Source organism: Pleurodeles waltl, chromosome 4_2 (assembly GCF_031143425.1).
Source record: "Pleurodeles waltl isolate 20211129_DDA chromosome 4_2, aPleWal1.hap1.20221129, whole genome shotgun sequence".
Classification (NCBI taxonomy): domain Eukaryota; kingdom Metazoa; phylum Chordata; class Amphibia; order Caudata; family Salamandridae; genus Pleurodeles; species Pleurodeles waltl.
Window position 1 is genome coordinate 527,445,373 of NC_090443.1, and position 21,627 is coordinate 527,466,999.

Genomic DNA, 21,627 nt, shown 5'->3' on the forward strand with positions numbered 1-21,627 from the left:
GGCAGCTCACAATCTGCAAACTCTGACACTTAATTTAGCAGATTAATTACAAAAAAATGTGATACATCTAGCAATCATTATGCTGCCTTAATTTGTCACGCCCCCCCCCCCTCATTTTCTACAAAGTTAATGTGTGCTTTTGTACTTTGCAAAGTATTAACCAAACCACATTTTGGAGGGGGCGGCAAACTGAAGGTGGCAAGCACAGTAACATCTCAACCTAGCATAGGATTACACAGGCACTGACCAGTTGACATTCAACGTAGATCACAAAACATTTGAAAGACAACTACTGTAAGAATATCCAACCTAACCACGAGGTGCCAACAATATGCACATCAGGAGAACCTGACGTACACTCAGGATGCAAAACTGATTACAAAGCGTTGTTGAGAAACTGATTAAATCTAATCCAGGATTTTTCTATTTCGACAGATGAGCTTTTTCAAAAACATGACAATACTTGTAGGATAAGGTTACAAATATTCACTTTATTATAAATAAGAAATACTGTTTTATACATAGAAAACTGCAAGTGTTGTGTTTTCCTTCTCCCCCCTCCCCTGACAGCAGCGACCACAAGTTAAGGCATTGGGATTTAGACCAGGAACACAGAATGGTTTCACAGCACATTGTGCTGGGGCTCAGATCATCATATCCACCATCATGCTGACCAAGGCCCCTCTGTGGGAAAAATATTAAGGCTTCAAGGAAGGTAGATGATCACTGTGAGACTTATTAAAACAAAGGATGCTGAATCAAAACCTGCTCCATTAGGCAATGTGACTGCAGAAGCATCAAAGTATTAAAAAAACGCAACTGTTGCTAAATGTGTCGCACCATTAACATGAGCAGGGTAAGATATTGGAGATTAATTTTCCCAATTACGTATTTTGAATTGTTGTAAAAAGCAAGACAAATTGCCAGAGAAAGTGAGGCAGAAGCTAAGAGAGGTATTGCCTCAGAATCAAATCCAGTAGTTATGGTGTCTCTCTTTACTTAGTTTAAAGCACAGGTCTGCTGGCATCAGCCTTTGATAAAGACGCAAGCGCTGAGGTGTAGCACCTATCTTATCTATGGGAGGCCTGAAGGCACAGCAATACTCCAGCAAACTCCCCATGATCACTACTCCGGCACAAAATGTGTGGGGTTCAAGCACAACCAGTGGCATTACCACAATAATGTAGGGTCAAACACTGGGTTCAGAAAAGGACCCCAAGCAGTCACGTGTGGAGGGTACAGACATTGTAAATATTGCATAAAAATATATATCAAGCACAAAGAGGTGACTGAATAGGGGAAACGTTAATTTAGCTTTTGCTCCAAGGAATAATAAAACATTGGTGGTTCTCTAAACAGGACTGTTTTGTTCAGGTTCACATGCTTGGTAGAATATTCGGTGTTACTAGGCACAGGATATCTATTCGTTGTTACTAGGCACAGGATATCTGCACCCTATCACTTTACAACTACAAATGTTGCTGGTATCGGAGTCAACTACCCCTATGAAGTCTGAAAAACTAGAACCCAAATACCACTGTAGTTTTTCTTCTTGTGTAAAACCAGATCACATTATTTACAACAGTTAACAGTGTTAAGGTTTTAGTATTATGTATCAGACTTAAGTGAAGCTGACCCAACTCACTCCAAGGAGGGAATCATGGTAATCTATAGAAGATGCCCACTCCAAAGAACCTTTGTTAATGGAAAAAACTCAGTAAATATTTTAAGGATTTATGCTTGGAATAATGAGTAGGACAGACAAGATGTACAATAACAAATGAATGAGGGCACTGAAGAATACACTTTGACTTTGACGTTTTTATTTGAACTGAGTGGCCTAATTTATTCTGGAGCCTGTGTCAGAACAAGAATGACTGCCCAAAATAAGTGATCCCCAGGAAGTTCTATTAACATTTATGAGAGGCAGGTCTCATGAAATCAACAGCATACTACACGAGTTCAACAAAAGCACACCACTTGACAAAGAATAGTGGAAACAAAGTTAAAAAATTACTAATCGGTAGCATGTTATTTCAGCATATATTTTAAAGTTCTTTCTTGCAGATACGAATTTCAGAATATGTTTCTCACTTCACGGATTTTACATTCCATAGCTGTCAAATGCCAACCAACTGTTTGGCATCACTCAAGTACGCGCTGCCCCTTCAAGCTTGAATCTCAGAACTCATGCGAAGCATAGGATTAAAAAAAGGTAGTGCATCGTGAGTTATGGATCACTTATGAATTTTAATAGGCTCTAAGCACAGGGAGGCTGGGGTTTGGTCATCTGACTCTAAAGAGGATACTCATACTGGAGGGCCACTCTTTAACCATCATGTTATCTTGCAGCAATCTCTGCTTTAAAATGGACTACAAAGTGGTTACTGTAATTTGGAAGAAGGAGTTGTAAGTGGGTGATTCTATCCAAAGTGACCAGGGAAATATACTTTGTTCCATCAGCACATCCTAGGTGCCCAAATCCAGAATACAATATTGTAAAAGCCTATCAATGTGAACCATGTAATGACATCTGTTATTCACTACTGTGCTGGTAAAGCAGTGAAGGACAAAAGCATTATCAAACGATTGCTTCAAATGCTGGGACAACACAAAGAAGAGGCTCTGCTACACACTAGACAGTTCTTAGAGGAAAGAGGGGCAGACAGGCCCAGACAAATGCCCCTACGTTGAAGCAACAGATCAGAAAATAGCAGTGGAAAGCCAGATGGTCAACTATAAGTCTCCCCTGCACATCTAGCCTCTACCGGAACTGTCCTGCATAGACCAAGGGAAGCAAAACTCTTTCCAAACAACACTAAATAGACAAAGGCCATTTCATGTCACTAAACAAAAGTATTTTCCACTTTAGCAATTTAACATCCTAGTGGTCATTTAAATTCTGTCATAAAATGTACAATTTTGTACTGGAGGAACTTAAGTACTACGCTGTTAAACTGAAACCGAAAATAAATGCTTTTCTCCGGGGAAATGCAACTTCAATGGTCCTTCCTCGGCAAAATGATAGATAGTAGATCCGCCATATGAAGTAAATAAATCTGGAGCAATACTGGCAACATAATTATTCTAGAGACCACAATTGTACAGCAGGTCCTTGGGGCTCAGATAAAGTATGGTAACTGTCTCAATATACAACTGGTGAAATGTTCACCATCCCATAAGAAGGTGAGAGACCCATCTTAAATAAGCTTACCAAAAATGCATTGTTGTTCATCACTTTCTAGCCCTATATACTAGAAGAATCAGCATATGTTTTGTTCTACATTCAGGAAGTAGATCTATATCTAAGGTTCACCACAGATCTATAAGGAAGAGCTGAATTTATATGGTCTACCCAAATACGTTTGCAGGGTTTGGTCATTCACAGAATTTGAAAGACAAAAATGTACTTCGATATGAGATGGATTGTAATTTAGGGCCCAGCCTGGCCAAAGAAATGTGTTTGACTACCCTCAACTTCAGTACACTTATGTGAGGTTCAACTTCTTCTCGACCGCAGAGTGTGTAGAGAAGGGTGCCAACATAAGTCAAAGGGCCAGACCCTTATCACGATCCAAGGATGGCAACAAAATATTAATTTAAACAAAATGAACATAAACAGAATTGAGAGTCAGGAGTTAGCCTGAAAATCTAGCATGCCTCTGGACCGGTGTTGAAAACCGCTGCATTAGACAAGAGATCCCTTACATGATAACTAAATCCTAGACTAAATCTACGTACTCCATAATTTGATGTGGGGCAAGTTTTGCCCAGACAGACAACTTTACCAATAAAAGATCAGCAGGCATTTTCCTTTGCGTCACAAAGCTTTCCAGTCTTCTTAAGTCTGTCTTCATAACTCATTCGATATTTTTGAAGCTTGTGTTATAAGTAAGGATTTGGGACTAGGTACGCACAAGACAAGAACTTTAATGATGCCAAATCCAAAGCACAAAATCATGCACTCTAGTGGTTCAAGGCCAAAAATTAATGTCCTAAGATGTGCATACTTTTCGAGCTGCTAAGTCTAAAAATGCCCAGGGAAAAAGAAAGTGGTCTCTATTAAGCAGTATAGATACCCGCCTAATTCATGAAAAAAAAAAAAAAAGAAAACAGATTTTGAACTTTGAAATTTGAACACCTTCCCAAGCCTGCTGGGATGTATTGTACAGATCACTTATTGTCTAGGTGAGAAATAATCAATATATATTTTGCTTCTGAAGGAAGAGACCTACAAAAGGACGACACGAAGAAGAGAAGAGGATGGGAAAACTGATGATTCTGTCCCATCACAAATCTAATTTTCATAAGCTGTCAATTTGGTGTAAATCAACAGTGTCGCAAGAAGTGAAATGATTATCAGTAATGTTACACCCATGCTTACAGTTCCCCTTGAGGTGTTTGTGAAGCCACAGAAGACTCGGCTTCCACTGAAGTTGCCTGACCCTTTCAGGGACTCTTTTTTAATAGTATCCAAGAGCAACTACGGTTGAGGGTCTAAAAGGAATAGCAGACAATCTCGTCAAGACATTCAGTTCTTGAAGGGTAATTTGGGGCTGGCTTCAATACATTTTTGAGCTTGGAGGTGTTTGATGAAATTTAAACCAATTTGAGAAGATGTGGAAAGCTGATCGCATTGCTCCAAATGGGCGTATTGTTAGGGAAATTATTACTTGAGCTGCCTGTCTCACCTCAGAAAAAAACCTGTAAAATCCATTGTTTATCCTTGAATTTTTTGAATGGAACCATCCAAAAAGAGGGGTTCCTCTGAAAGGCAAGTCAAATGGAGACCAATAATTTCAGCACTATACTTTGTGCTCGCTCACCAGTGGCATGTCCCATCATAAACTCAAGGAACATATAGGATCGCTAGATACCCAACAGTAGTCTAAGACCATGATGAAGCCTGCACTAAGATCAGACTATACAGTGCCTGAGAAAATACTGGCAAAAAATAAAATCTGCACTTTGAAAATGTGTTTTAAGGAGCAAATATCAACGATGGCTGGCTACCTGGCCACTGCAAAAAATATTTTTTTATGTCTGGGAACTTCTAGGTTATCTAAGAGCACTGGTAAGACTGAAGAAAATGTTGGTGTAGTAGAGGAATAAACCACTGGATCGCCAAACCTCACAGCAAAGCCCTCTATCAGATGCTACCAGCAGGTATTTCTCTGATGGGAAACAGGAACGATGATCCAGGAGGTGGAGCTTGTACTGTAATATAATAAATAATTAACATTTCCAAATCTATAAAAAGGCATTAAAAAAATAAAAAAGCCCTTACTCGTAAGCAACTGCTTTGAACCTGGGAGCCATTTATCCAAGTAGAAAAGTGGGTTAAACCCTCCCAAATCCTTGTGGTAGTAGACAGCATCAGAATACTCATCAACTAGACCTCTCAGGATCCATATAGTCATTTTATCTACCCTCTTAAATGGGCTCCATTTGTTTCTTTCAAGATTATTGGTGCTCCCGGAACCAAACATTATTATTTCTCGAAGAAATAATCTTAAAATGCATTCCTCTGAATGAACATCGAAAAACAAATGTTGAGGTGAGATTAGCTTATTGACTATGTTGTATAGTGCCACGTTTGTGCTGGCTTCTATGAAGTACCTCAAACGGAGTCGTTGTCATTTCAGATCAAGGTATTGGTCACTGCGACCTTCAAAAAGAAGGGACCAATGCATTTAATTAAATTGACTGTCAGTCACATGATTCAGCCATGCTGGCACAGGTCACCTATAAGCCAGTCTGCAAGATGTGGGGAAACGTACTTCAGCCTATCTACATATAGATGTCACACCTTCACTACACTCTTTCTCAGAACACTGACACAAACACAGTTGACTTTACAGTTATCAAGGGGATCGCTGGGTGTCAGAGGGTACATTCAAGTTGCATTGCCACTGTCTTTTGGCCACACATCTGCACAGCTGTTGCACTTCTTGAAAATTAGACCCCTTGCTCGAAGAGATTTACAACTCAAAGTTGTACAAATCTTATGGCAAAGAATTCCTTTCATGCATGTGCCACAAAAAATTAATGTGGCTAAGGCTTGAGTTATTTTTTTTATTTTTTTAGGAAAATCAAACTGCAAGAACTCAAATATTGTAAACCGACTGGGGGAAGCAACTGAAAAACAAAGGAAAAACAGGAGGTAAATTAAAAGGTGTTTTGCATTCTAGGAACGTCATACACAGGATTCAAGGGATGCCCTCTAAGAAGGCAGTGCTGTCTGAAACACAAACATGGTTTTACCAACATGGTGGTCTTGTATTAGGTCACAGTGGGATTATGCTCTATATGAATTATACTGACTAAGCCTACGATCGACACAGATGTAAACTTTTATTTCATTCCTGAAAATATTCTTGGAACCAAACACTAGGTGGCCGAATAATGTACACCATGCGAATCTAGAATGGATTCACGCAGCAAAAATAAATAAATAAATACATTGCGTTTTGAAAACACGCTTTTGGAATTCTATTAGACTGAAGAATTCTGAAGCAAATGAAATTTGAAGACGATGGCTAGTGAAGAATAAATCCGATTTAAATTGTCTTCAGAATGTGAATTTCAAATCTAGCACATTTTACTAGTAGAAGAGTCAGGAAAAAAGAAGGGTACATCAAGCCACCACCTGTTCCAGAACTAAATATCAACCCCTAACCTACCTAACGCCTCTGAACAAAAGGCTCTCATTGTATTTCAGTGTTATCGGATTCAATTAATTTGAAGGCCATCCTCGTGACCAAATGTTTGCCAGAACGTAAAGCTTTTCCTGTTTTAAGGAGGGTGGGGGAGGAGGAGGGCACTTAGAAAAAGAAATATCTGCAGTCAGAACTCAGGATAGTTGGAGACTGCCCCGTCCAGCCTGATTTTTTTGAGTGAGGCGATTATGCATGTGTCGAGAACTAATACTTCAAATACACAGAGACGAGCAAACTTTAGCCCATAAGAGCATTTTCTGGCTTCAAGTCTCTCTCTAACACAGAGGGATATTCAAGCAAGCATGTGAATCTATGCAACACCCCATTCTACAGAATCATAACGTGGTGTGCTGAGATGGCGAATGAGCATCTGAGGATTAGGTGTAAGGAAGATACAGGTATATTTACATAGAAAGGAAATAGCGACTTTTGTACAATTCAGGGATACAAAAAACAAAAAACACATTCACACAAAAATATAAATTTGAAATAATGTATAGCACCAGTGTGTCAGATAATGTTTCCACTTAGATCGTAACTGGACTTCACTTCCTCCCTAAAACCATAGCACCCTCCCCACAAAAAAACAAACAAAAAACACTTCTATTTTCCACATTTCAGCAATGCAGGAGCACCATTATGTGAATTATTGAGGAAATAAGGTCACTACCGGAGGCGTCACTGTTGTACCCACCCCTGAATTAATAAGTAGGAGAGCAGCAACCTAGCCTGAAATTGACACTGTCGAGGGTGTCAACTGTTAGCACTGGAGGCGAGCGCATGTGCAAGAGGGCATGGTGTTAATACTATATAAAGGCATCACTGAGACAACCTTACGAGAGTGGACGTGTCATTAGGGGAATGGTGGCCAGTTTACTAGCAAAAAAAGTATAAAAATACTGACTATTGACTTCAGATGAAACGTAACTTGGACAACCGAGTTCCATGAGGAGGCAAAAGGCACATCAATGGGCTGAGAATGTAACGTAGACAACCATGAACATCATATGGAAGAAATAAATGTGTAAAAAGCAATCTTAATAAAATGAGGCGGCAGCATCCTATCAGTCAGCGCTAGATTTCAGGAGGCATTAAGGTGCCTGCAGCTCGTTTCAGAAAGTCTCTTTTGTTAATAACCTTAAGAGGAGACTCTAGGAAAGTCTAGACCTCAGCAGGGCCAGTCTCCACTTGGCCAACGCTCCAAACTAGTTGAGTCCCTTCAAATTTTTAACATTTTGTGCAATGCATCTAATGTCTTCCATAGGACTGCTGCGATAATCCAGGCATCACTGGTTGCCCACATCCTGGTTCTCCAGCACTTCTATACACGTTCATTCCCACCCATCAGCTTCAAGGCATCTGTACAGTACATACACTATTAAGACTGGGCTTGAAGACGTTAAGGCAATTTGTTTAACCACGCATCCTATGCTGACAATCTATCATTTATTAACTATCTGTAGGATGGTCTAAGGTGAGAATGCTTGTACTGGCCTTTACCATTCAAGTGCTCTCCTTCATATACAGACCCTCTGGGACTATCTGGATGGACAGAAGGTGGGGGCCAAAGGGATATTCGCCAGTACCCTGGTAACACAATCGTGAGGACAGGTGGAGTAGGTCATATGGTCACAATCACACTAAAGTCCAGAGGGTTTGCAACCCCCATACAAACAACGGATTGGGGGAGGCAAAGGAGTGTGGAGTGTTCAAAGAGGACATATTTGATAACCCACAATTTATGATTCACGGAACCCGGAGCAATTTGCTTCTCTTTAAAACGTGCAACCCTTTTCCAGATTTCAAAAACAATTATTGTAGTATTTAAAATAGACTGTGAAGAAACAAGTGTATCCGGCTTGGAAAAGGGCACCAGCTCAGTGTATTGCTCCATAATCACAGCTGTTGAGCTGAGTGCTGGGGGATCTATTCCCCAAGTTGACTACAGGCCGGTGGCTCTAGGGTTTCTCTATAGTTGGTGTGTTGAAGCAGCCGGAGGGTAGTGTTTTCTTAATGTCCTCCAAATTGCTAATGTCCTTGATTATGTCACTGATGTCCCTTTGGTATGAAATGATGGAATCATTTTGTAGACGGGCAGCCTCCTCCAGCTCTGTGACTTTGCGGTCCAGGTCACTGTCTTTCAATTGATCTTTTGCACCTTTCAGTTTGTCCTCAATCTCAGAAAGCTTGCTGAGGTCCACAGGATCCAACTGGCCTGTACGGGAAGAAGAAAGCGTGAACGAGAGAAGGATTTTAGATTGATGCTTTGAGTGCTTCTCTCCAACACCCCACTCATTTCCCCCCCAAACCTCTGCCCCCAGGCATTATTTGATAATACAATGACACAACTTCTTTAACATCTAACTGATTACAACATTTTTCAACTCCGCTGGAGGGAAGCTGGCCTAAAATGGACACGTTTTCATACGCAGCTCATGAAACCAAATACATGATTCTTCTGGGACCATACCTGCATCCCAACTGCCTTTCCCGGTCAGCTTATGAAGAAAATATCACAGTTGGTATGCCAAGCAGGTCAAATGAGCAAAAAGGAAGCTAGGAAAGGAGTGAGTGACAACTCAGAGGGACCAAAAGGCCAGGAAACGGAAGTAAGTAGTGTACTCACTCACCTGCAGGTTCTCGCTGGCTTTTAGCACCCTGGATGCACACCATAAAATATTCACATTAAATGGTTGACCGGTTTGAGATTTGGTTTTGAATAGATGCCTAGTAAAACTTGACACAAGTCACTGTTTCAGACACTGTCTGTGTATATGCTATCAGCGTTTGACAGTTTCGAAGATCTGTATTCAAAAGAAGGTCTATACTTCAAACGCGCAGGTCATCTTGTACACCATGGCAAAAGACCAGCATTAAATCTATTACCATCAAACACACACATACAAATAGTGAAGGTACTTTAGTAATGTGGGATTGTATGCACCTCTGAAAAACAGACACAAAGCTGTCTCATTATGGGTGCAGGTAAAACGCTTATACCCCAAGACCAGTCCGATGTTGCCCTGAGTTGAGGAGAGGGCAGTAGCCACAGTAACTCATGGAGAGCCACTTTTGTGCAACCACCCTGCTGATGAAACAGCACAGTAAAAAAAAAACCTTCCAGTAGACTTGCTGACTGTCAGGTTCGCTGCAACAAAAACAATGGGCAGCCAGAAAATAACACGAGGGCAGGGCGACTTAACATTTTCAGTCCAAAGAGCAATTTTATCCCAAAAGATCTCTCAGATGTGTAGTGATTTAAGCTAAATAAAAGTTATCAGGAATGCAGTCTGTGCACCCGCCACAAACTTATAAGCGCTCAAAAGATCCCCCTTCTAAATAAAAAAGTTCCAACCCTGCAAAATATTGCTTGTATATCATGCTTAAGTTCAATGGCGGACCCCTGTTGCTCGGTTTGGGAGGGGAGGCTGTGGAGCCAAAGTCCAGGCACAGTATGTATGTAGTGTAAGTATAGTATAAATTTAGCTAAAACGATCAGCGGTAGAGAAAATAACTATACGCAGTAGCTGTTGGAGAGGAAGTAGTTAATTGCTAGAATCCGCTGTGGTTATTTCCTGCCACTGATGTTAAAAACTGCAATCGCCCGAGAGTGGTTAGATGTGATCAGAGGAGATCAAATGTGTGTTTGCAGAGGGTCCTCTCTACTTTGGGAACCTCAGTCAGGTGTTGCGAGTTGTCATAATGAACAATTTATATACCTTTAGTAAAGTACTCTACCTAACCATAGATTCCTCACCTTGTCAATACCCCCAGGAGCCAGGCTGGATCCAGAGAATTTCTTCCAGCAATTCCCTTGCACACCAGTAGTCTTATAGCTCAGCATAAACTTCATCCCACCCTCGAAGGGAATCTGTAGCCACATATGACCACCACCCCAGCACACAGACGTCAGTTTCTTTCTGAACTCTGTATGTGTCCTCTGATGGGGAGCCATTGTTTGATGAGGTATGAGTGTGACGATCTCTAAGTAGTAATCTTTTTAAAAATGGAGGAAAAAAGGTAAATTTCACAGACCGGGGATGGCAGGTGAGAAACAGTATCCACCAGAAAGAGTGTAACCGAAGGTAAATAACTTGTTGTTCTAATGAACACTTCTAACTGCAAATTCCTCACGTTCCAAGGTGATGGATGTGTGGAATGGGTGCTTGTGGAGGTAGAGGGAGGGAACAGGTGGGTCGGCTTCTTGGTCAATGCGTAGGACTAGCCACCTTGAAATGGTTTTTAGGTATTGCCTTATTCTTTTTCACTCCTGTAAACACTACAAAGATGTTGATCGCCTACCTGATGATCCTTGGTGTGATCTGAGTAAAAGCTCTTTGGTGTAGGAAGCTGGCCTGGTGTGTGTGGTGGACACTTATGGTGTTTGCACCTCATACCAGTCCAGGAAACCCCTATTAGTGAGACAGTGTCTAGGAAGCCAGGCCTCTTAAGTGCTAGCTGTAATGAGCAGCACAGACTTATCTAAGAGGAGTGTAAAGACCTTGCAATACAGTCACACAGTAACTTATCACATATGAAAGGAACCACACAGTGTTGCAAAAATTAAGGTACTTTATTACACTAACACTGAACTAGATCACTTATAGGCAGTCCCACAACTGGAGGTAAGTGCACTATATATAAAATGGTAAGTATTAGGAATTAGCATAGACAATCAACAAGCATTGGCAATACATAGCAGAAAATAGCTAAGGCCTGTACTGTAGGAAGCTGGCCTGGTGTGTGGTGGGTACCTAAGGTACTTACATCTTATACCAGGTATCCCCTCTTAGTGAAGTGTGGGCAGGGTCTAGAAGCCAGGCTCTCTAGAGGTAGCTGTGGATGAGCAGCCAAGGCTTATAAAAGCACATGCAATACCACTGTAGTCACACAGCACTTACACACATGCAAGAAAACACTCAATTGTACAAAAATAAAGGTACGTTATTTTTTAGACAAATCCCCCCAAAATACTAGAAGGGCAACCCACCAATAGGAAGTAAGTAATGCACCAGCAATCAGAAACAGGCATGGACAATTTTAGAAAACAAATAGCAATAACCAATAGTGATCCTAGTGGGAGCACAAACCATATACTAATAAAAAGGAATGCAGACACAGGAGCCCAACCTAGGTAAGTAAAATATGTATAGGGGAGCTGGGAGTAGCAGAAAACCACAAAGCTAAGTAACAGTACCCCCGCCAAGCAGGAATGCAGGAGTAAAACACTGGATTTTCCTCAAATCACCCAAAAGGAGGGGAAAAAAAGAAAAGAAGACACCACAACAAGATTGCAAGAAACGAGCAGTGGATTGCTGAAGACCTGTGGAGCAAGGGGACAAAGTCCAAGAGTCACAGTGGAGTCCAGGAGGAAGTAGGAGCTACTACCCACCCAGCTGTAGTTGCAAGAGTTGGTCGACGGTGATGAAGAACAGCTCAGCACTGCAGCCCTGGAACCAGAGAAGAGGTCCTGATGGATGCAGATGAAGTCCCACACAGGAAGGAAGATTGCAGATGGGTGTTGGTGCAGGAATTCCACCAACAAGCTTTGGCAAAGTCAAACTTGCAGTTAGTGGAAAAGTGGTGCTGCCAGGGACCGGCAACCCCCAGGAGGACTCAACCCAGGAAAGGGGGTAGGGGGGTGGGGGAAGGGGGGTGTCACAGGGGACCCTCAGTGGCAAAGAGTCCACTTGAGCAGAGACAGCACCCACAGGGGTCCCACAGGACGGGGACAAAGGAGTCGCACAAGAAGCCCATGCAGCACTACAAAAGAGGATACCACGCAGCGAGGGAACCACACAGGAGGCTGGGCTTTGCAGGATGGAGTGCTGGGAGATGGAGCTACATGTCGCCTGACGATCCCTTGGAGGAGATGCAAACAAGCCTTGGCAGCTGCAAGAGACGCGGTGCACACGGGTGCTGTCCTGCGTGGGAAGGCAAAGGCTTACCTCCACCAAATTTGGATAGATGGCACAGAGGGTCAAGAGGACTACTCCGACCACCACCCATGGTTCAGGTTGAAAAGGTGCAGTCTTCTGAGGATGCACGGCGAGGGAAATGTTGCAAAGCTGGCAGGAGCCATGTAAACATAGTTGCAGAAAAGTCTTCTTTGTGTATTACAGTGTTGTCAGTTCCTGAAGGGTTTAGTCGCAGTTCCAGTGGTCAGAAATCGAGGTTGCAGAGTAATCCTGCTGGAGTCTTGCAAGCCAAATCGGAGGACCCACCCAAGAGAGAGACCTGAAAGGGGGATTGGTCACCTAACCAGGTCAGCACCTATCAGGAGGGGACTCCGACGTCACCTGCCTGGACTGGCCACTAATGCTCCCAGAGTTCCCTGCGAACCTTGGAAACAAGACAGCAGTACTCCGGGATCCTCTGGAGGAGCTCTGAGCACCACCCCTGAGGTGGTGATGTACAGGGGAGTGGTCACTCCTCTTTCCATTGCCCGGTTTCGTACCAGAGCAGGGAGAGGTGGGTTTAGTTTGATTTGTGGAATATTCTTGAAGGAAAATGTCACTTACCCAGTGGACATCTGTTCGTGGCATTAGTCGCTGCAGATTCACATGCTGTGCACAGTCCGCCGTCTGGTGTTGGGCTCGGAGTGTTACAAGTTGTTTTTCTTAGAAGAAGTGTTTTCGAGTCACGAGACCGAGGGACTCCTCCCACTTCGGTTCCATTGCGCATGGGCGTCGACTCCATCTTAGATTGTTTTCCCCGCAGAGGGTGAGGTAGGAGTTGTGTATGCTAGTAATAGTGCCCATGCAATGGAATGAATACGTATGTACAAAATGAAGGTTAAAGTAATATATTTACAAATGTACAAATGTTGAAGATCTACTTCTAAACGGCTACAGGCTCCCGGGGAGGCGGGTGGGCGCATGTGAATCTGCAGCGACTAATGCCACGAACAGATGTACACTGGGTAAGTGACATTTTCCGTTCAGTGGCATGTGTAGCTGCAGATACACATGCTGTGCATAGACTAGTAAGCAGTTATCTCCCCAAAAGCTGTGGTTCAGCCTGTAGGAGTTGAAGTAGTTTGAAATAAAGTTCTTAGTACAGCTTGACCTACTGTGGCTTGTTGTGCAGATAACATATCTACACAGTAGTGCTTAGTAAATGTATGAGGCGTAGACCATGTTGCTGCCTTACATATTTCGTTCATTGGAATATTTCCTAGAAAGGCCATAGTAGCACCTTTCTTTCTGGTTGAGTGTGCCTTTGGTGTAATAGGCAGCTCTCTCTTTGCTTTAAGATAGCAGGTTTGAATGCACCTAACTATCCATCTAGCAATGCCTTGTTTTGAAATAGGATTTCCTGTATGAGGTTTTTGAAAGGCAATAAATAGTTGTTTTGTCTTTCTAATTAGTTTTGTTCTGTCAATGTAGTACATTAGTGCTCTTTTGATGTCTAATGTATGTAGTGCTCTTTCAGCTACGGAATCTGGCTGTGGGAAGAACACTGGTAATTCTACTGTTTGATTTAAGTGGAACGGTGAGACAACCTTTGGTAAGAATTTTGGATTTGTTCTTAAAACTATTTTATTTTTATGTATTTGAATAAATGGTTCTTGTATGGTAAATGCCTGAATCTCACTCACTCTTCTTAGAGATGTGATGGCAATGAGAAATGCAACTTTCCATGTTAAGTATTGCATTTCACAAGAATGCATGGGCTCGAAAGGTGGACCCATGAGTCTTGTTAAGACAATGTTGAGGTTCCATGAAAGAACAGGTGGTGTCCTTGGTGGTATAATTCTCTTTAGGCCTTCCATAAACGCTTTAATGACTGGTATTCTGAATAGTGAAGTTGAGTGAGTAATCTGCAGGTAAGCAGATATTGCGGTGAGATGTATCTTTATGGAAGAAAAAGCTAGATTTGATTTTTGCAAATGTAGTAAATATCCTACTACATCTTTTGGAGATGCGTGTAATGGTTGAATTTGATTGTTATGGCAGTAACAAACAAATCTTTTCCATTTATTTGCATAGCAGTGTCTAGTGGAAGGTCTTCTAGCTTGTTTTATGACCTCCATACATTCCTGTGTGAGGTCTAAGTGTCAGAATTCTAGGATTTCAGGAGCCAAATTGCTAGATTCAGCGATGCTGGGTTTGGATGCCTGATCTTTTGTTTGTGTTGTGTTAACAGATCTGGTCTGTTGGGTAGCTTGACATGAGGTACTACTGACAGGTCTAGTAGTGTTGTGTACCAAGGTTGTCTTGCCCATGTTGGTGCTATTAGTATGAGTTTGAGTTTGTTTTGACTCAATCTGTTTACTAGATATGGAAGGAGAGGGAGAGGGGGGAAAAGCGTAAGCAAATATCCCTGACCAATTCATCCATAGAGCATTGCCTTGGGATTGGTGGTGTGGGTACCTGGATGCGAAGTTTTGGCATTTTTAGTTTTCTTTTGTTCCAAATAGGTCTATTTGGGGTGTTCCCCAAATTTGAGAGTAAGTGTTCAGTATTTGGGGGTGAATTTCCCATTCGTGGATTTGTTGGTGATCCCGAGAGAGATTGTCTGCTAGCTGGTTTTGGATCCCTGGAATAAATTGTGCTATTAGGCGAATGTGGTTGTGAATCGCCCAATGCCATATTTTTTGTGTTAGGAGACACAACTGTGTTGAGTGTGTCCCCCCCTGTTTGTTTAAATAATACATTGTGGTCATGTTGTCTGTTTTGACAAGAATGTATTTGTGGGTTATCAAGGGCTGAAATGCTTTCAGCGCTAGAAATACTGCTAACAGTTCTAGGCGATTTATGTGAAACTGCCTTTGATGTATGTCCCATTGTCCTTGGATGCTGTGTTGATTGAGGTGTGCTCCCCACCCTGTCATGGAAGCATCTGTTGTTATGACCTATTGTGGCACTGGGTCTTGGTAAGGCCGCCCTTTGTTTAAATTTGTACTGTTCCACCATAGAAGCGAGATGTATGTTTGGCGGTCTATCAACACCAGATCTAGAAGTTGACCCTGTGCATGTGACCATTGTGATGCTAGGCACTGTTGTAAGGGCCGCATGTGTAACCTTGCGTTTGGGACAATGGCTATGCATGAAGACATCATGCCTAGGAGTTTTAATACAATTTTTGCTTGTATCTTTTGTGTTGGATACATGGCCTGTATTACCTTGTGAAATGTTTGAACCCTTTGTGGACTTGGAGTGGCTATCCCTTCTGTTGTGTTGATTGTCGCTCCTAAGTATTGCTGTGTTTGGCACGGCAAAAGGTGTGACTTTGCATAGTTGATGGAGAAACCCAGCTTGTGAAGGGTCTGTATGACATACTTTGTATGATATGAACACTTTGTTAGCGTGTTGGTTTTGATTAACCAGTCGTCTAAGTAAGGGAACACGTGTATTTGCTGCCTCCTGATATGTGCAGCTACTACTACTAGGCATTTTGTAAAGACTCTTGGCGCAGTTGTTATTCCGAATGGCAACACTTTGAATTGGTAATGTATTCCTTTGAATACGAACCTTAGGTATTTCCTGTGTGAAGGATGTATCGGTATATGGAAATACGCATCTTTTAGATCTAATGTTGTCATGTAGTCTTGCTGTTTGAGCAGTGGGATTACGTCTTGTAATGTGACCATGTGAAAGTGGTCTGATTTGATGTGGGTATTTAGTGTTCTGAGATCTAGTATTGGTCTCAGAGTTTTGTCCTTTTTTGGTATTAGAAAGTACAGTGAGTAAACTCCTGTGTTTTTCTGTAGACTTGGTACTAATTCTATTGCGTCCTTTTGCAGTAATGCTTGAACTTCTAGTCCTAGAAGATCTATATGCTGTTTTGACATATTGTGTGTTTTCGGTGGGACGTTTGGAGGGAATTGGAGAAATTCTATGCAATAACCATGTTGGATAATTGCTAAGACCCAAGTGTCTGTTGTTATTTCCTCCCAAGATTTGTAGAACTGGCTTAGTCTTCCCCCCACTGGTGTTGTGTGAAGGGGTTGTGTGACTTGTGAGTCACTGTTTATTTTGAGGGGTTTTGGGACCTTGACATTTTCCCCGATTTCTTGGGAATTGGCCTCCTCTGTATTGTCCCCGAAAACCTCCCCTTTGATATTGTCCCTGGTAGGTAGGTGGTCTTGTCTGTGAGGTGTTGGTTTCTGTGGGTTGACCTCGAAACCCGACCCCTAAAAGGTGTCTTCCGAAATGTGCCTATGCTCTGCAGGGAGTACAATGCGCCCATGGCTTTGGCTGTATCAGTGTCCTTTTTTAGTTTTTCAATGGCAGTGTCCACCTCCGGCCCAAACAATTGCTGTTCATTAAACGGCATATTGAGCACAGCCTGTTGTATTTCAGGTTTGAACCCAGATGTGCGCAGCCATGCGTGCCTCCTTATTGTGACTGCAGTGTTTATTGTCCTTGCAGCTGTATCCGCTGCATCCATGGAAGACCGTATCTGATTGTTCGAGATACTTTGTCCCTCTTCCACCACCTGTTGCGCTCTTTTTTGGAACTCTTTGGGTAGGTGTTCGATGAAATGTTGCATTTCATCCCAATGAGCCCTGTCGTATCTCACCAAGAGTGCTTGCGAGTTGGCGACACGCCACTGATTTGCTGCTTGTGCTGCAACCCTTTTTCCCGCTGCATCAAATTTGCGGCTCTCCTTGTCCGGAGGTGGTGCGTCGCCTGATGTATGCGAGTTGGCTCTCTTACGAGCTGCCCCCACAACTACTGAGTCCGGTGTCAGTTGTGTTGTAATAAATATAGGGTCTGTGGGTGGTGCCTTATATTTTTTCTCCACCCTTGGAGTTATGGCTCTGCCTTTAACTGGCTCCTGAAATATTTGTTTCGAGTGCCTTAGCATTCCTGGGAGCATGGGAAGGTTTTGATAATGGCTATGGGTGGAGGACAGGGTGTTAAAGAGGAAGTCATCCTCAATAGGTTCCGAATGTAGTGATACATTGTGGAATTCGGCTGCCCTAGCCACCACCTGTGCATAAGATGTACTGTCCTCAGGTGGTGGCGGTTTAGTTGGGTACGACTCTGGGCTATTGTCCGATACTGGAGCGTCGTAGAGGTCCCATGCATCTGGATCATCTTGGCTCATTGTGGTATGAGCTGGTGATAGTGTTAATGGTGGAGTTTGCGCCGGTGATGCATGAGTTGATGGTGGTGGAGTTACTTTCTTTACCACCTTTGCTTGTGGTTGCTTGTCTCCTTGTTGGAAGGCAAGTTTCCTTTTCATCTTGATTGGGGGAAGAGTGCTGATCTTCCCTGTATCTTTTTGAATAAAGAGCCGCCTTTGCGTGTGATCTGGCTCTATTGTTTGTAATTCCTCTTCAAATCTGTGTTTTTTCATTTGAGAGGACAGTCCTTGTTCCTCTGAGTAGGAACTAATTCTCGGTTCGGATGCCGGATGTTTCGGCACCGAAACCGTTTCTATTGATTTTTTCTGCTCCGACAAAATCTTTTTTCTTTTCTGCGTTGTGCCCTCTCGGTGCCGACCAACTTCGGTGCAGCTGTCTCGGTGCCGAATCTTTTCTGCGCCAGTCTCTCGGGCCCGAGATTGCTGCGTGCCTGTATCTCGACCGGAGTCGGATGACTTCAACACCAGCTCGCCCTTTTTCGGTGCCGATGGACGGTCACCTACTTTTCGGGTTAAGCCATGGCCTGTTGGCGGTGGCGTCCCCTGGGCTTTGTCAGTCTTTTCGTGAGCTTTTTGTTTCGACGTCTTACTCACGGTTGACGTTTCTTCGGCGTCGAGTTCTTCGGAATCCGACTCGTGGATGGAGAAAGTTTCTTCTTCTTACTCCTCGAACCGTTGTTGTCCTGTCGGCGTGGACGCCATCTGCAATCTCCTGGCTCTTCGGTCTCTAAACGTTTTCCTCGACCGAAACGCGCGACAGGCTTCGCACGTATCCTCCTTGTGCTCCGGGGACAGGCACAAGTTACAGACCAAATGTTGATCCGTTTAAGGATATTTATTATGGCATTTAGGACAGAATCGGAACAGGGTCCGTTCCATCAGTCTTGAAGTCGCACGCGGTCGGGCTGACCAGGCCCCGACGGGGGATCGAAATTACCCCGAAGGGCTACAAGAGCTCTTCAAGATTCGGTGTCGATTTGTTCTAACTAACCCGATACCGAACGAAACAATACCGATGAATTTTTCCGAGCTTCTGACTAACTTTCCGACCCGAAACACGGAGCGAAAAGGAACACGTCCGAACCCGATGGCGGAAAAAAAACAATCTAAGATGGAGTCGACGCCCATGCGCAATGGAACCGAAGTGGGAGGAATCCCTCTGTCTCGTGACTCGAAAACACTTCTTCTAAGAAAAACAACTTGTAACACTCCGAGCCCAACACCAGACGGCGGACTGTGCACAGCATGTGTATCTGCAGCTACACATGCCACCGAACAGAAGGGTTCTTCTTTCTTGGTTGGACAGGTCACTGTCCACAGGAGTTTGTGATCCTTTCTTAGGTCCATGGCAGTCGTCTGAGTCGGAATATGTCACTGGGCCGCAGGATGCGTCGCTGGTGCAGGTTCTCTGAAGATGGAAAAAGGCCGGTAGGGCTGGGGACAAAGCAGTTGTCGTCTTCCTTCTTCTCTGCAGGGTTTTCAACTAGGCAGTCCTTCTTTGTAGGTCGCCAGGAATCTGATTTCCTGGGTTCTGGGTCACCCCTAAATACTAACATTTGGGGTAAGTTAGGGCTGGAGGGCAGTAGCCAATGGCTACTGTCCCTCAGAGTGGCTACATCCTCCTTGTGCCTCCTCCTTTGGGAAGGGGGGCACATCCTTATTCCTATTGGGCTAAATCCTCTAAAATAGGATGGAGGATTTTCCAAGGACGTGGTCACTTCAGCTCTGGTCACCTTAGGGGTGGAACTGGCTGATGTCTGAATATACAATCCCAAAGTAAGAGATAGTGTGCACAGAGTCCTGGGACCAAAGCAGTTGTTGTCTTCCTTCTTCTCTGCTGGGTTTTCAGGCCAGCAGTCCTTCTTGTTAATTCCTCAGGAATCTGATTTCCTGGGTTCAGGGTCACCCCTAAATACTAGATTTAGGGGTGTGTTTAGGGCTGGACAGCAGTAGCCAATGGCTACTGTCCCTGAGGGTGACTACACCCTCCTTGTACCGCCTCCCGCTTGGGAGGAGAGGCACATCCCTAATCCTACTGGACTAAATCCTCCATGCATAGAATTTTCTAAGGAAGGAGCACCTCAGCTGTGGACACCTTAGGGTCTGTCCTGGCTAGAGGGTGACTCCTTGTTTTTCTCATTAACTCCTCCGGACTTGCCCCCAAAAGTGGGGGCTGTGGCCCGAGGGCAGGCATCTCCACTAGCTGGAGTGCCTTGGGACGTTGTAACACTAGGATGGAGCCTTTGAGGCTCACTGCCAGGTGTTACAGTTCCTGCAGGGGGAAGGGGGAAGCATCTCCACCTAGGACAGGCTTTGTTCCTGGTCACAGAGTGCACAAAGGCACTCAACCCCATGTGGCCAGAAACTAGTATGGAAGTGGCAGGCTGGCAGAGACGGTCAGCCTAGCACTAGCAGTTGGGCTGGCATGCAAGGGGCATCTCTTAAGATGCCCTTTGAGTGCATTTCTCAATAAATCTCACACTGGCATCAGTGTGGATTTATTGTGCTGAGGCGTTTGATACTAAAATTCAAGGTATTCACTGTAGCCATTATGGAACTGTGGCGTTTATGTTTGACAAACTCCCAGACCATATACTATTTATGGCTACCCTGCACTTACAATGTCTAAGAATTGACTTCGACACTGTAGGAGCATAGTGCTCATGCAGCTATACCCTCACCTGTGGTACAGTGCAACATGCTTAGGGCTGTAAGGCCTGCTAGAGGGGTGACTTACCTATGCACAGGCAGTGGGTTGTGGGCATGACACCCTGAGGGGAGTGCCATGTCGACTTAGTCTTTTCTCCCCAACAGCGCACACAAGCTGTGAGGTATTGTGCATGTGCTGAGTGAGGGGTCCCCAGGGTGGCACAATACATGCTGCAGCTCTTAGAGACCTTACCTGGCCACAGGGCCCTTGGGACCAGGGGTACCTTTTACAAGGGACTTACCTGTGTGCTAGGGCTGTGCCAATTGTGGAGACAAAGGTACAGTTTTAGGAAATAAAGAACACTGGTGCTGGGCCCTGGTTAGCAGGGTCCCAGCACACTCTGAATTAAAGCTGGCATCAACAAAAGGCAAAATGTTAGTGGGTAACCATGCCAACATTGGCATTTTCTTACACCGAGCTATAACCTGTTGATATGAGGTGGAATCCTCAGGTGGTGAAGGTCTAGCTGGGTAAAGATCCGGATCACACTCATCCCATGGGTCCTGTTCAGCTAATGCATCTTCGAAGTCTTGAAACCCACTAGGTGGTTAACCACGTGGTGTGAACCCTAAAGAAGGGGGAGATGTTGGTGGAGGTGTGTGTTGTGAAGAAGTAGGTGAAGGTGGAGAAGTCAGAGTACGAAAATACGTTTTTTTCTTTGGTAGTCTTTTTTGGAGGCATAAAGGAATGAAGACTCTCTTTGGAAGTTGATTTCCTTTTTAAAGGTGGCGGTGGTGATGTTATAATCCGCCTTGTTCCTTGTTGAATTTGAAGTCAGCGCTGCCTAGCGTTCATAACTTCTAAAATTGGTTCCATCTGTGATGTAGGGGTAGCTATAGACTGCCCACAGTCACTGAAATTCTTTTGTGATGTTTTCAGTTCCGAAAGGTTTTTGTTGTTGGAACATTTTTGGTGCTGAAACATTAGGTGGCTGTTGTCTCTTTTTCAGTGCTGAAGTGGTTGGCACAGAAGCACCATGTACTTTCGGTCTTGTCAGAGCCATAATAGAGATGCAGGAGGACAATTGCAAAGATTAGGCTTTTTCGATGCCAAGCTGGTATGCGAGGCATCCAAACAAGTTTCTCGGCTCCGACTGTGGAT

The 21,627-nt window shown here is 43.7% G+C and overlaps 1 protein-coding gene across 1 annotated transcript in view; it reads right to left on the bottom strand.

Annotated features, from left to right (window-relative positions):
• Positions 1–471: 471 nt before the first annotated feature.
• Positions 472–21,627, bottom strand: part of LAMC1 (laminin subunit gamma 1) — a 657,035-nt gene continuing 635,879 nt past the window's right edge. The window contains exon 28 of the mRNA XM_069232049.1: positions 472–8,934. Within this exon, the coding sequence (XP_069088150.1) occupies positions 8,678–8,934 (257 nt within the window). The 3' untranslated portion in view covers positions 472–8,677. The remainder of the gene's footprint in view (positions 8,935–21,627) is intronic.